This window comes from Cyclopterus lumpus, chromosome 14 (genome assembly GCF_009769545.1).
Source record: "Cyclopterus lumpus isolate fCycLum1 chromosome 14, fCycLum1.pri, whole genome shotgun sequence".
Taxonomy (NCBI): Eukaryota; Metazoa; Chordata; class Actinopteri; order Perciformes; family Cyclopteridae; genus Cyclopterus; species Cyclopterus lumpus.
Genome location: NC_046979.1, coordinates 10,685,011 through 10,698,044, shown reverse-complemented (window position 1 = coordinate 10,698,044; position 13,034 = coordinate 10,685,011). Strand labels below are relative to the sequence as shown.

Below are 13,034 nucleotides of genomic sequence, written 5' to 3'. Positions count from 1 at the left end.
CACACACACACACACACACACACACACACACACACACAAACACACACGCACGCACACACACACGCACACAGATAAAACTCAACATGTACTCTAAACACTGCGGTTTGAAATAGCATTTTACAGCGTGTGCATTAAAACTGTGGGAAAAGTACAATATTTTGAGGATATTCTGTATTCTGTTTATCTACCTAATCTTTGCAAATTAGCCTGTATCCTCAAAACGAATGAAGGGAGTCATGTCGGAGAAAATCGGGAGGAAGATTCAGCTCGAACAGTTAAGACAAATATAGCCATATATCAACAGTAACCTCTACTTTATTTCATAACACTGAGCTGCCCTTCACATCTGTATAGTTCAACGAGTCGTGTAAATAAAAGTATAGTGAGACCCAGAAGGATACATTCTTTCTCAAGGACACAGAGACAGAGGGGGGGGGGGGGGCGACAGAGAGAGGGAGAGAGAGTCATGCCACAGACACTTGATTACTCCTTCATATGAACCAGGACCCTCTTTTGCTGACCGCCTCCGGGATGAACCACAGACCGTCAGCTCTCCATCACAACAGCCGGCCTGCGGGTTACACCGACAGCCCCAGGGCTCGGAGTCGCGATAACCTGCTGGTGTGCGATGATTTGGGAGAAGAAAACTGTTGCTCTGGACGATGCCTCGGGTGAGTCTTTCATTTACATACCCTACTCATCCAGATGTGCATGTAGTGTGTGTGTGTGTGTGTGTGTGTCCACCTTCAGCTGCAGCTTTTGTTGAAATAATAGGAGATCTATAACATTTTGTATTTTTACAGCATTCGTTTTAATCCAGCATGTTTGATTATCATGCAAGTTATAGGCATGTCCATTAATTACTGAAATTCACATTGATAACATGTAGGATATGTTGTACAATCATAAGAGGTACTATTGTTATGTTTCACATAATAAATGGATGGCAGAGAAAATTAAGAATAATAAAGGCTGTTGTTCTACTGATAAAGCATAACATAAGGCAATAAGATAAAAGCTTCAATTAATCAGTTAAATCTATAATGACCTGGTCAATACTTACTTAATTTGATAATGAAAGCATACAGTCATTTTGAGACCTTTTTTCATGGTCCAGGACTATTAAAACAAGTTGTTGTTTGTGATGTTACAGATTGTCCTTTAATAGTCCCTCACATTTTTCAAGGATTATTATTTACTGCATAATTCATGCATTGTATGAGACAGCAGCTTTCTCAGTTTAATCTCTGAAAAGTTATATTTAAATGTATCAGATAATAACATGAAAAACATGTTATTTGAATTATAGGCTATTCTGCATTACTTTAGTTTACTTTCCAACGTTAGAGTCACCTGGGGGAAAAAAAAAGAGATTATATCTTCCTTCAATCAACAAATGGTCCATGAGGACGTGATTTGGTCTCCAGCTTGTTTTTGTAGTACTATGGTGAACTATGGGTTAAAAGCATTCCATTTCTATTTCAACATTGGCCTGCACACTCTTGCTATTAGTATTATTGATTAAATCTTATCCAAACATTATAGGGAAGTTTAAGATTGCAGTTTTTATAGAGTAATATTTCAAACGTGTAAATTAGAATATAATACTAGTATATGATAAATATGCAAAGTAATTGATATTCATTGTAGTAAAACACTCTCTGTCAGAATTTAGTATTCAACATTTCACGTTTAAGTTCAGAAGTTTTTTTTTCAGATATTAAATATACCAAATAAAAGCTTGCAGCAAATCATATGGGATGCTTTGAAGAAAAGTTAAATTTTGTATTTGTTCTGGTATTACCAACACATAAGTATAATTAATGATTAAATCCTCTTACCCACATATTAAGCAACTAAAAAGCTAACATTTTAGCTGCAGAATGTGAAATTGGGAACAAGTAACTAATGTTTTGTTTCCAAAAGGTTTCATGTGTGTATATAAGTTATCATGTGGACAATATATAGTGTGTTTCTGTCCCCTGACTCTCTGGCAGCCAAAGCAGCTCTGAGAGACAGCTCATGGTTCCTATCAGTGTTATTAAACGACGCCAGGCTCTTCGTGGTCCAGCCTACATGTTCTCTGCTCCCTCAATCAGCCCGTCAGAGGTTGAGCAGCGTTTCCTGGAGGCAGCTGAATACGGCAACATACCAGAAGTGCGCCGCATGCTTCTCCAAGTGCCCAACTTGAACGTCAACGCTGTGGACTACATGGGCCAGAATGCACTGCAGCTGGCTGTTGCCAACGAACATCTGGAGGTGACGGAGCTGCTGCTAGGGAGGACAGATTTGGCCAGAGTTGGTGACGCCCTCCTGCTAGCCATCAGTAAGATACATTTGTGTAAAAAAGCCCAACATATTGGAACAGTTTTAATCACATGTGGCAGGAAGCTGATACTGTAGTGTTCCCCAGGGGTCAACGCTTTTAAAGATGGCTGAGCAGGTGAAACCTACTGTGACATTGTCTCCACCAAATAATCAACCATAATGCCTACAGATAACAAATCAACCCATATACCAGTCCAATGAAAGTGAAAAGCCTCATAATGGGAGCTCTAAATCAAATGGAGTGTACTGTGACACAGTGAACAAAATGGACTTTATTCGCAAATTAAATAGCCAACATGATAATTAGGCTAAACTATCAAATACAACCACCACCCCTGTTAGCCTATTACAAGACAGTCAAACGGACTTAAGAATAAAAAAAAATGTATGATCCAAGGAAACCCTCTCCATACTTTTAATATGTCGCCATTTGTATAACACTGAATACAAATAAAAATCAGCTTCCAGACCAGCAAAGCAAAACTTATATCACATGAGTAAACAGCTATGCTCACCTTTCTTTCTCAGAAGAAAGTCTTCGGTTGTATTTTGTTCACAATCAAATTTAAATAACCATTTGACCAGGAAGCATATAGGTTAGCTATACAACCCATACATGCACAAAATCTACTGATAAAATCAGTCAGATTTGCTACCAGTTGTAAAAACACAGAAGTTGAAAAAGCACACAAATTAACATGACATCACACACACACACATGCTTTGCGTGTGTGTGTGTGTGTGTGTGTGTGTGTGTGTCGTAGGTAAAGGCTATGTTCGTATCACAGAGGCCCTGCTGTGTCACCCGGCGTTTAGAGATGCCCATCGTCTGACAGGGAGCCCCGCTCAAGCAGACATGTTGGATGACTTCTACGCTTACGATGAGGACGGGACGAGGTAAGGCAGTTAGAAGGCCGGAGCATCACTAAAAAGCTTGTGCCCTCCCACAGCAGTGCAGCAGTGTAACTGGTCCAATAAACACCTCCATGCCGTGACATGTGGAACCTCCCGAATGCTGTTTTGTGCTTCCTGCATGAATGCAACAGAGTCGTAAAACAGTGAATTATTGTTTTTTACACTTACAAATTAAACTAACAAGATATCCTGTATAAGATTAGGCCTAAGTTAGCTAGCTGCTGGTGGTAGCTTCATATTTACCGCACAGGACAGAGATATTTTCCCTTGACAAGAAAGCAATTCCGTGTTTTTTCCGAGGTGGCTAACTCCAGTTCATGAAAGTGCTAAACATTTCTTATTGTACTTAGCTCCACTCTCTCATGAGAGATTTCTGATTCGAAAAACCAAGATGGCGAAGGCAAAAATGCTGAACTCAAGGTTTCAAAACTTTAGTCAACAATCCAACATGTGACGCCACGTTCACTATGTCCACTTCACATACAGCCTATGGTATTTCCCAAAATGTCGAACACATACATGAATATTCTATCCTATTAAAGTCAGGAGAAGGAGAAGGTTGAAGAGGAACCGTGGTTGCAAACAACTTTGTCATAAGGGTACGCCTGTATGAATATGATTGGGTGGTGAAGCATGAAACAGCCGGTGGTAATTAGCTGATGCAACATGGTCTATGTAAACGTATTGGTCTTTATGTTGTTGTGTGTATGTGCATCCCCACAGGTTCTCTCATGACGTTACTCCAGTGATCCTTGCAGCGCACTGCCAAGAGTACGAGATAGTTCACACCCTGCTGAGTAAAGGGGCTCGCATCGACCATCCTCATGATTACTTCTGTGACTGCGACTCCTGTAACTACCAGCAACAGTTTGATTCCTTCAGCCACTCGCGATCCAGGATCAATGCCTACAAAGGACTTGCCAGTCCTGCTTACCTCTGCCTGTCCAATGAGGACCCAGTGCTGGCAGCCCTGGAGCTCAGCAACGAACTGGCCATGCTGGCTAATATTGAGAAAGAATTTAAGGTACAAATGTTATGAAAGATCCAACAGAAAGAATCACCACCAGACTCTGTAATACCGGTGCACATCCTGTTTGTGCTACTGTACCCATGCCCTAAAGACCAGCTTATCATCAAGTACACAACAACTATATTTGCCATGTTGCCTCCAACCAGCTAGCAGTAAAAGCTGCCAGTAAACACAAGAACATTTTATGAGCCTTAAAAGAGGAAGCAGAAACAGACGGGGTCTAGATCTTGTAGTCACTGCATTGTAGACATTGTTGGTCTAACACACACATGTCACAACTATAACTATTACTGGCTTTACAGTAGTACATAAATACAATACATAAATGTTGCAATCTAAATGCACAGCTCACACAAATGAATCATAAAGCAGTTTTATGTCCCACTATGATAACTAATAGGTTGTGAGGTCTGCCAAACTTTCCAGAACCTTTGTCAGTGAAATATCACTGTCAATTTAATTGTAAAAATGGCGTATAGTTATCCTTAACAGCCTACCTCTAACTTAAAATGATGACCATATTTCCTTTAATGTCTAAAAGCACATTTTCCCGTAAAACCGTGGTTTTACTGCTGTCAGGTGAGCTGGACTACACCAGTGACCTCAGCATCAGAACATATCTCCTGCAATCTGTTTCGCCGATGCACATTTCCCCTCATTGTGTTCGTAGAACGACTATTGCTGCCTGTCGAGCCAGTGTAAGGACTATGTGGTGGGCCTTCTGGATCTGTGTCGTAGCACGGAGGAGGTGGAGGCCATACTTAGCGGAGAAACTGACTCTGAAGAAAGCTATGATCTACCAGGTCGCCCCTCCCTCACACGGCTCAAATTAGCCATCAAATACGAACTCAAAAAGGTTAGTATGCCCATAAACAGGCAATGACAAAGAAATTTGGTCATTTAAGAAATATTAATCATCATGTTTTAGGATTTATTTCCATTTATTATTTGCTTTTAAAAAGCAATGATTTCACTCGGATATTAAAAATTCAATTCCAGAAGACAAGCTATGAAAGTAAAACATCAGCTTCAATTTAAGCCAAGTTACAAGTAAAGTTCAACAGCTACTGTGGCACATAGACCTGGTTAAGGGAGGAACTCAAAGAAATGTGGGATGCTTTTAAATCTCTCATGACCTCACCAAAATAAATCACGAAGAAGAAACTTAATTGCAGCTTCAACACTGTTTAATAAGAAAACAAGTCCGCCCCAAATAAGAGCACAAGAAACTTTACTGGAGAATTGTCCACTTAATTGTCCAGAAGATGTGTCCAAATTCAAGACAGTCTTCCTTAATGCAACCAAATAATCCCACAAAAAATGTAAATGTTATCATAACCAATTCAGAGCAGAAAAAAACTAAACTGGATGTATTCGTGAGAACAGAAAAAAATGCTGTTGGTTTAGTTTGCTGTTCAAATGTTGTTGTCCTCAATATACACATTGGTGGCGGTACTATAATCAAAAGGAGCTCCATCTGTTTACCCTACCCAGAAGGCTCAAACTCCTCTGCCTCTTCTCACAAATAAAATAAAAAACACGCTGACCTGAGATTCTTATTGTAGTTTATAAAAAAAAAGATGGGCTGAACTCATCTGTCTTTCTTTCCTTATACTTTTTATCAGAGGCCAGTTTGTTGTACTAAAACAATAAAGTCTTCAGCTATCAGTCTTCAGCTATTTTGGCCAATTTAAGGAATTTATTGCGGAAAAATGTCAAACATGCTCTGGTTCCAGCTCTCAAATATGATGATTCGATGCTTTTCTCTGTTTTATAACATTGCAAATTGAATATGTTTGGGTTTTGCCCTGGGCTCTGGATGGTATATATTTAAAATAATTAAACACAAGCTAAAATTCACGTTCACACTGTGAAGCAAGCATTTTGTTTTGAAACCCTTTATGTCCTGTATACTCTATGATGTCTTTGCCCTTCAGTTTGTGGCACATCCTAACTGCCAGCAGCAGCTGCTGAGTATCTGGTATGAGAATCTGCCCGGCCTGAGACAACAGACCACCGCTATCAAACTGCTGGTGGTGCTGGCCGTGGCTATCGGACTGCCCGGACTGGCTGTGGCTTACTGGATCGCTCCATGCAGCAGAGTATGAAACATTCATGCGAAAGAATGATGTCATTCACATATCTTCCTCAATATTAATTCCTTGCAGACAGTTTTCTCTCATCCTCTTCGCGTTTCATCTCTCTCGCTCAGGTGGGGAAAGTGATGCGAAGCCCCTTCATGAAGTTTGTTGCCCATGCGTCGTCCTTCACAATTTTTCTGGGTCTTCTGATCCTGAATGCCGCTGACCGTTTCGGAGGCACCACCCTGTTGCCAAACATGACCCACCATCATCACCCAGGAAGACTTAAACTGCACTCTGACCCGCTGCTGCTCTTCCGCATGACCACGACACCCTTCACATGGATGGAGATTCTCATAATTTCTTGGGTCGTGGGTAAGCAAGAGACGATCATGATGGAGGAAAGTCTTGACCTCCTGTACATCCAGTCATGTGACTTGTGTCGCTGCAGGTATGATCTGGGCTGAGGTGAAGGAGATCTGGAGTCAAGGGCCGGGGGAGTACCTCGTCGAACCATGGAACTTCCTGGACTTTGGGATGCTGGCGATCTTCCTCGCCTCCTTCAGTTGTCGCTTCACCACCCTGAGACACGCTGACTTAGCCCAGACCTATGTATACACACACTACACGACACTGATCAATGTCACACTGCCCCCTGAGATACACTACTTTACACTGGGTGAGCCTGCTCACACACATGCACACACTGACAGACCACCACACTTTAAATAGCATAATTTACTTTGTGTATAAACAGTTGCAGTGAGTTAGTATGAGCCGGTACATACAGGAGCATATGGGCCGCTGTAGCGGAGATCACCGTCTGTTGGCTTTGGACTACAAATCTGAGTACCAGTTGCTTAGTTCAGCTGTTCACAGCATTTCTGTTTCGTGATCCTTTAAAATACAAAAAAAGTATACTCAGTTACAGATTACACACTTATATTTGATAATAGTTGGATGCCAGAAGAGGTAAAACTATTCAATGTTTCTCAGGAAGAGCAGAGATTACAGAAAAGTCCTCCCCAAAATGATTATTCTATTCCCATAATTAGAATAAGTTCAGAGGCTTTTTAACATACGATCTCTATGAAATGGCGAATGGCGTCCTAATGGAACAATTTGAATAAACTTGCCTTTTGAGTGACTGATTCAAACGTTATCTGTCTGCAGCAAGGCTCTACTGGTTGCCTTCAGACCCCCAGCTGGTATCGGAGGGCCTGTACGCGGTAGCGGTGGTGCTGAGCTTCTCTCGGATCGCTTACATCCTACCAGCCAACGAGAGCTTCGGTCCACTGCAGATCTCTCTCGGGAGGACTGTCAAGGACATCTTCAAGTTCATGGTCATCTTCCTCTTGGTCTTTCTGGCATTCATGATCGGCATGTTCAACCTGTACTCCTATTACCTGGGGGCGAAGCAGAATGATGCCTTCACAACGTGAGATACCTGCATTTGTTCCCACATGCTTTTTAGAGAACATTTCTTTGTCTTTTTTTTTTGTATGGATTAAAAGTATAATTCACATTCTAGTTATCAATTTCATTAAAATAAATTGCTATTCAGTATTCAAATCATCGTGGATAATAGAGCATCTTTATATAAAATCACTGAAAATAGTGATTTCCAACATGTCTCTTCGCCCTATAAAATATCTATGTGAGGCTCCTTCTCACAAGTTATGGCCTTAGTGTGAACACAAGCTGTCAGCAGAGCAACACAAATGTGTTTTTTTTCTCTCAGATTATTTTATTTAAAAGAGTTTTAGAGTCTGGTAGAAGTTGGAAATATATCCTGTAATAAAAGCAAATAAAAGCAAATTACAGGAAAGTCAGAAATAATAAAATAAAATAGAGATGTCAGATGTTTGGCTTTCTTATCCCTTTCATCATAATGCATAATAGAAATCTTGCCTGGGCTAAGGCCAGAAAGACACAGTCTGAGGCAGATAAACTTATATTTAGGTAACTCAGAAATCGTTTTACCTTTCTTATTAAAAAAGCAAAGTCCAGCTTTTATCTCTCTGCAAAAACGAAAAACTTAAACAACCCTAAAAAATGTTGGAAAGTGATCAAATCTATCTCAGCCACTGATAATCATAGTGAACTCCCACCCTGTATTGTTAATGATGCTAAAACTGTAACTGACAGGGCTAGCATACTTGATTGTTTTAATGTTCATTTTTCTGCCTCTGGTTCCTTATTTTCTCGGTCTTCTTCCACGATTGCTATGCCTGCCCTTAATATTGCGTCTTCTGCCCCAGATGTTGGAAACATGTCTCTAGGCCATATCTCTGCTGGTCAACCTTCCTTTGTTTTTAGGTTGTTTTCAGTGGAAGAGGTCCGTAGAGCTCTTTGCTCTCTTGATATTAGTAAATCTGCAGGCCCAGATCACTTGGAACCATATTTCTTAAAGTTAGCAGCCGATTTTATTGCCAAACCACTCCAATATCTTTTTAATCTCACTATCACCATGAATTGTATTCCTGAAATTTGGAAAGTTGCTTACGTCCTTCCCCTTCTGAAAGGGGGGGACCCTACTTGCTTGAATAATTATCGACCCATCTCCAAGTTGTCCATCCTGTCAAAGGTCCTTGAAGGTCTAGTAAACGATCAGTTGAAAGATTTTCTTCATACTTACAACATTCTCTCCCCATATCAATCCGGCTTTAGGAAACAACACAGCACAACTACAGCCTCTCTCAAACTCACAAATGATATAATAGACTGGCTGGATCAAAAGAAAGTGTGCACAGCTCTCTTTGTTGACCTTTCTAAGGCCTTTGACACAGTGGATCATTCCATTCTGAAGCAACGCCTGCTTGATATAGGTTTATCTGAGCAGGCTGTTGGCTGGTTTAATAATTATCTGTCTAATAGAAAACATAATGTGTTTGTTTTGAAGGCAGCTCATCCACACTGCTAAATGTCTCTACTGGTGTGCCACAGGGCTCAGTTTTGGGGCTGATTCTGTTTATTATTTATGTAAATATATTGGGCAGTAACGTCCCAAATGCCAAATTTCATTTTTATGCTGATGACACAGTTATATACTGTTGTGGCACCACTCTTTTCCAGGCCCTTGGCAACTTACAAATGGCTTTTAACCTTGTGGAAAATATGTCTTGAATGCCGCCAAAACCAAACTGTTGATATTTTCCAATGGCAGGAAAGTGCCTGTGTCTCCACCCAGCATTTTGTCATTGCAAGGGTATGAAATTGAACTTGTGAACTGTTACAAGTATCTCTGCATTTTAATTGATGATCGACTTTCTTTCAAACCACATGTAGAAAATCTGGTAAAAAAATTATGAGTGAAACTGGGATTCTTTTTCCGTCACAAATCTTGTTTTTATTTTTTTACCAGAAAAAAGTTGATTGCTACCACTTTCCTCCCTGTATTTTATTACAGTGATCTCTTATATATGAATGCCCCAGCAAACTGTCTGCGTTCTCTAGACACTGTGTATCATGGTGCCTTAAGGTTTGTCACTGGTTGTAAAGCCCCCACTCACCGCTGCATCTTATATGCTCGAGTTGAGTGGCCATCTCTGGCAGCACGCCGCCTTATACATTGGCATATTTTTATTTATAAAGCTATCTTGGGTCTGCTCCCCCACTACTTATGTAACTACATCTTTAAATCCCAGAGCAATTATTGCTTACGTTCCAATGAGCTTTATTTATTAATTATGCCCAAAGTTCACTCTGAATTTGGTAAGCACTGTTTTAAGTTTGCTGCACCTGCTGCTTGGAATGCACTGCAAAAAACTCTAAAGTTAAAGGAGCTCATCAACCTTGAAACTTTAAAGACTTGTGTGAGAGAAATTGGAGCGGCTTCATACCGCATTTGTTCTTGTTTTGGTGTGAATCCGGAGCTTTAGTCCTGTTGCCTTATCTTTTTTAATGTATTTTATCTGTGTTATGTGATTTCTGTTGTGTCTTGTGACCTTTGCAATTTTTCTATGCTGCTGTCTTGGCCAGGCTTCCCTTGAAAAAGAGGTCATTGTATCTCAACGGGACCGACCTGGTTAAATAAAGGCTAATAAATAAAAATAAATAAAAATCAGATTGTGACCCCTCAGATTTAATTTGGGGCCCATTGTAGGTGATCACATCTTGCCATAAATATATTATGATGGATTGCCTATCTTATGCAATTAAGTATTTTCCATGCAGAAGGAAAATTACTTGAAACCTTGACTTTTTCTCACAGAGCATCTTTAACATCTCCGTCCTGGTGATTAATGGTCTCTTTGAAACCAAAAATAACTTTTCTCTCACCCCCTCCATTTCCTTCTCTGTGTGTGCATCAAGCCTGGAGGAGAGCTTCAAGACGTTGTTCTGGGCCATATTTGGACTGTCTGAGGTCAAGTCTGTCGTGATCAATAATGGACACAAATTCATCGAGAACATTGGCTACGTGCTGTATGGGGTTTACAACGTCACCATGGTGATAGTGCTGCTCAACATGCTCATCGCCATGATTAACAGTTCTTTTCAGGAGATTGAGGTTCGTCATCAAAGTATTAATCATCATGTGCTTCAGATGCAAGACACAAATGTGGACAGTGGTCTGAGATTTTTCAGTTTTTGTCAGGAGAGGAATTATGTAATTTAGAACTGGAGTAAAATTAACGTAAACCACCAGGTTTAGATTTGTTCAGTAGATAAAGATATATTTAGGAATGTCTCTAAGTATGAATTGCATTGTCAAAATAGTCCCTATGTTATGGACAAAATCTACCGTAAAACTTTTTTAATTCTATGTGAAAACCTTTTTTATCCAACTTTACATTTTAATTGAATTCAATAGTGCTTTTTTTTTGTTGGTGTTCGTGAGGAAATAGTTGGACATTTCGGGAAATACTTTTCACTTTCTTTTACTTTTCAATTATCCCCTTTCTTGCTGTGAATTACATAATAAAAAGATTGATACCACTCGTCTGTACTCTAAATATTAAGCGACAGCTAGCAGCTGATTATCTTAGCTTAGCACAAAGACTGTAAATGGGGGGAAACAGCTAGCCTGACTGTAGCCTGAAGCAGTGACTTCTGGACTGCTTTTTCCCATGTTTCCAATTGTTGTGCTAAATGAATCTCCTGCTGGCTGTAGCTTTATGTTCACTGCACAAACTCACAGAGTGTTATGAATCTTCTCATCAAACCCTCGGCAAGAATGCATATTTCTTAAAACGTCAAACTATTCCTTCCAGGATCAGGTATCTGTGGTGCTGATGGTGGGTGTTTCTCTTTCCAACCAGTTTGTTTACCTTTTTCTATCTTTTGTTTCTTTAGGACGATGCTGATGTGGAGTGGAAGTTTGCTCGAGCCAAACTCTGGTTCTCCTACTTTGAGGAGGGGAGGACGCTCCCTGTGCCCTTTAACCTGGTCCCCAGTCCAAAATCTATGCTGGGAATGACGACGGCCATCAAGACCCTGCTCCTGCGGTACGTGGCAGGACACAGTGAGGAGAAAACTGAGACACAGCTCAACCAGGTACCCCACAAGGCATGTGCATTATATAATATACATACACAACATTTATCCTTTCTCAGCTTGTACAGTAGTAATCCTAAAACCATGATTCTTATTGGAGCATTGAATGCAGAGCCTGAGCACCTCCCAGTGGTCTTACTGCTGCACCACATAGTTTAACATGAGCAGTGTCACAATTTTGTTCAGTGAAGTTCATTTTGGCTTAATCTTCCAGCTCGGGGTCGGCAAAAATTCTGGTTTTGGTGCTTCTCCCAGCTCATCCAGATATCAGGTATGTACCTCTGTGTATTTCCCAAAATGTCAGACAAAAAAAACTTATTTTTTACTCGATGTGTATGTGAGTAATTTCTACTGTGCAGAATTGGATTGTACAACAAAATGAATGAAAAGCTTATAAAATGTGATGCAGTGCGACACTACCCAGCAGTAAACTACACTGTTACATTTACAACATTTGACTATTTTTCATGTTAATACAGCAATGAAAGTTATTTTCTGCAAGAATGAATTGAGAATTCCATCTCTGGTTGCAGAAGATCATGAAGCGTCTGATAAAGCGTTACATCATCAAATCTCAAGCAGACAAAGAGAGTGACGAGATCACAGAAGGTAAAGTCAACACAATGATGAGGAAACTGAACTTGTTTCAATTGTATCCATTTAGAAAATAAAGCTATTCTTGTCACATTTACAGTAGTTTCTTTCTCAGAACTTTATATTTTCCATTTTTAAATGAAACATTTCCTTAATGCCTTTGTGTGTGTTTTTCTTCAGGTGAACTAAAAGAGATCAAGCAGGACATCTCAAGTCTGCGATACGAGCTGCTGGAGGAGAAATCCCAGAACACGGAGACACTGGACGGGCTGCTGAGGAGGCTGGGAGAGATCAGTACACCTTCAGCAGCACTGCCATGAAACAAAGAGTGTTAAGGGCCTTCTCTCCATCATCGAATGTAGATACAGAGCGATGGTGACAACACATTAATAACATAAAACAAGAATGTACAGTATATGACATAAGATTAAAATGTATTTTCTGAATTGCATAACTGTGTTTATATGTTTATAATGCATGCAAAGTACAGAGAAGATTGTGGGTCCTCCCTCACTGGCCAAATACTGTCCATTATTATAATTTGGACATATAACATTCAGATACAAAACATTGAGGGATATGAATACATA

General features: G+C 40.1%; 1 protein-coding gene across 1 annotated transcript; it reads left to right on the top strand.

The window, feature by feature from the left end:
* Positions 1–531: 531 nt before the first annotated feature.
* Positions 532–12,807, top strand: trpc6a (transient receptor potential cation channel, subfamily C, member 6a). The gene is made up of 14 exons (XM_034550184.1): positions 532–671; positions 1,998–2,326; positions 3,093–3,225; positions 3,967–4,267; positions 4,944–5,129; positions 6,211–6,375; positions 6,486–6,729; positions 6,806–7,033; positions 7,528–7,792; positions 10,669–10,864; positions 11,650–11,850; positions 12,065–12,121; positions 12,384–12,459; positions 12,625–12,807. Exons 1-14 carry the CDS (start codon positions 532–534, stop codon positions 12,762–12,764), a joined length of 2,661 nt encoding a protein of 886 aa, XP_034406075.1. The 3' UTR covers positions 12,765–12,807.
* The last annotated feature ends 227 nt before the right edge of the window (positions 12,808–13,034 follow it).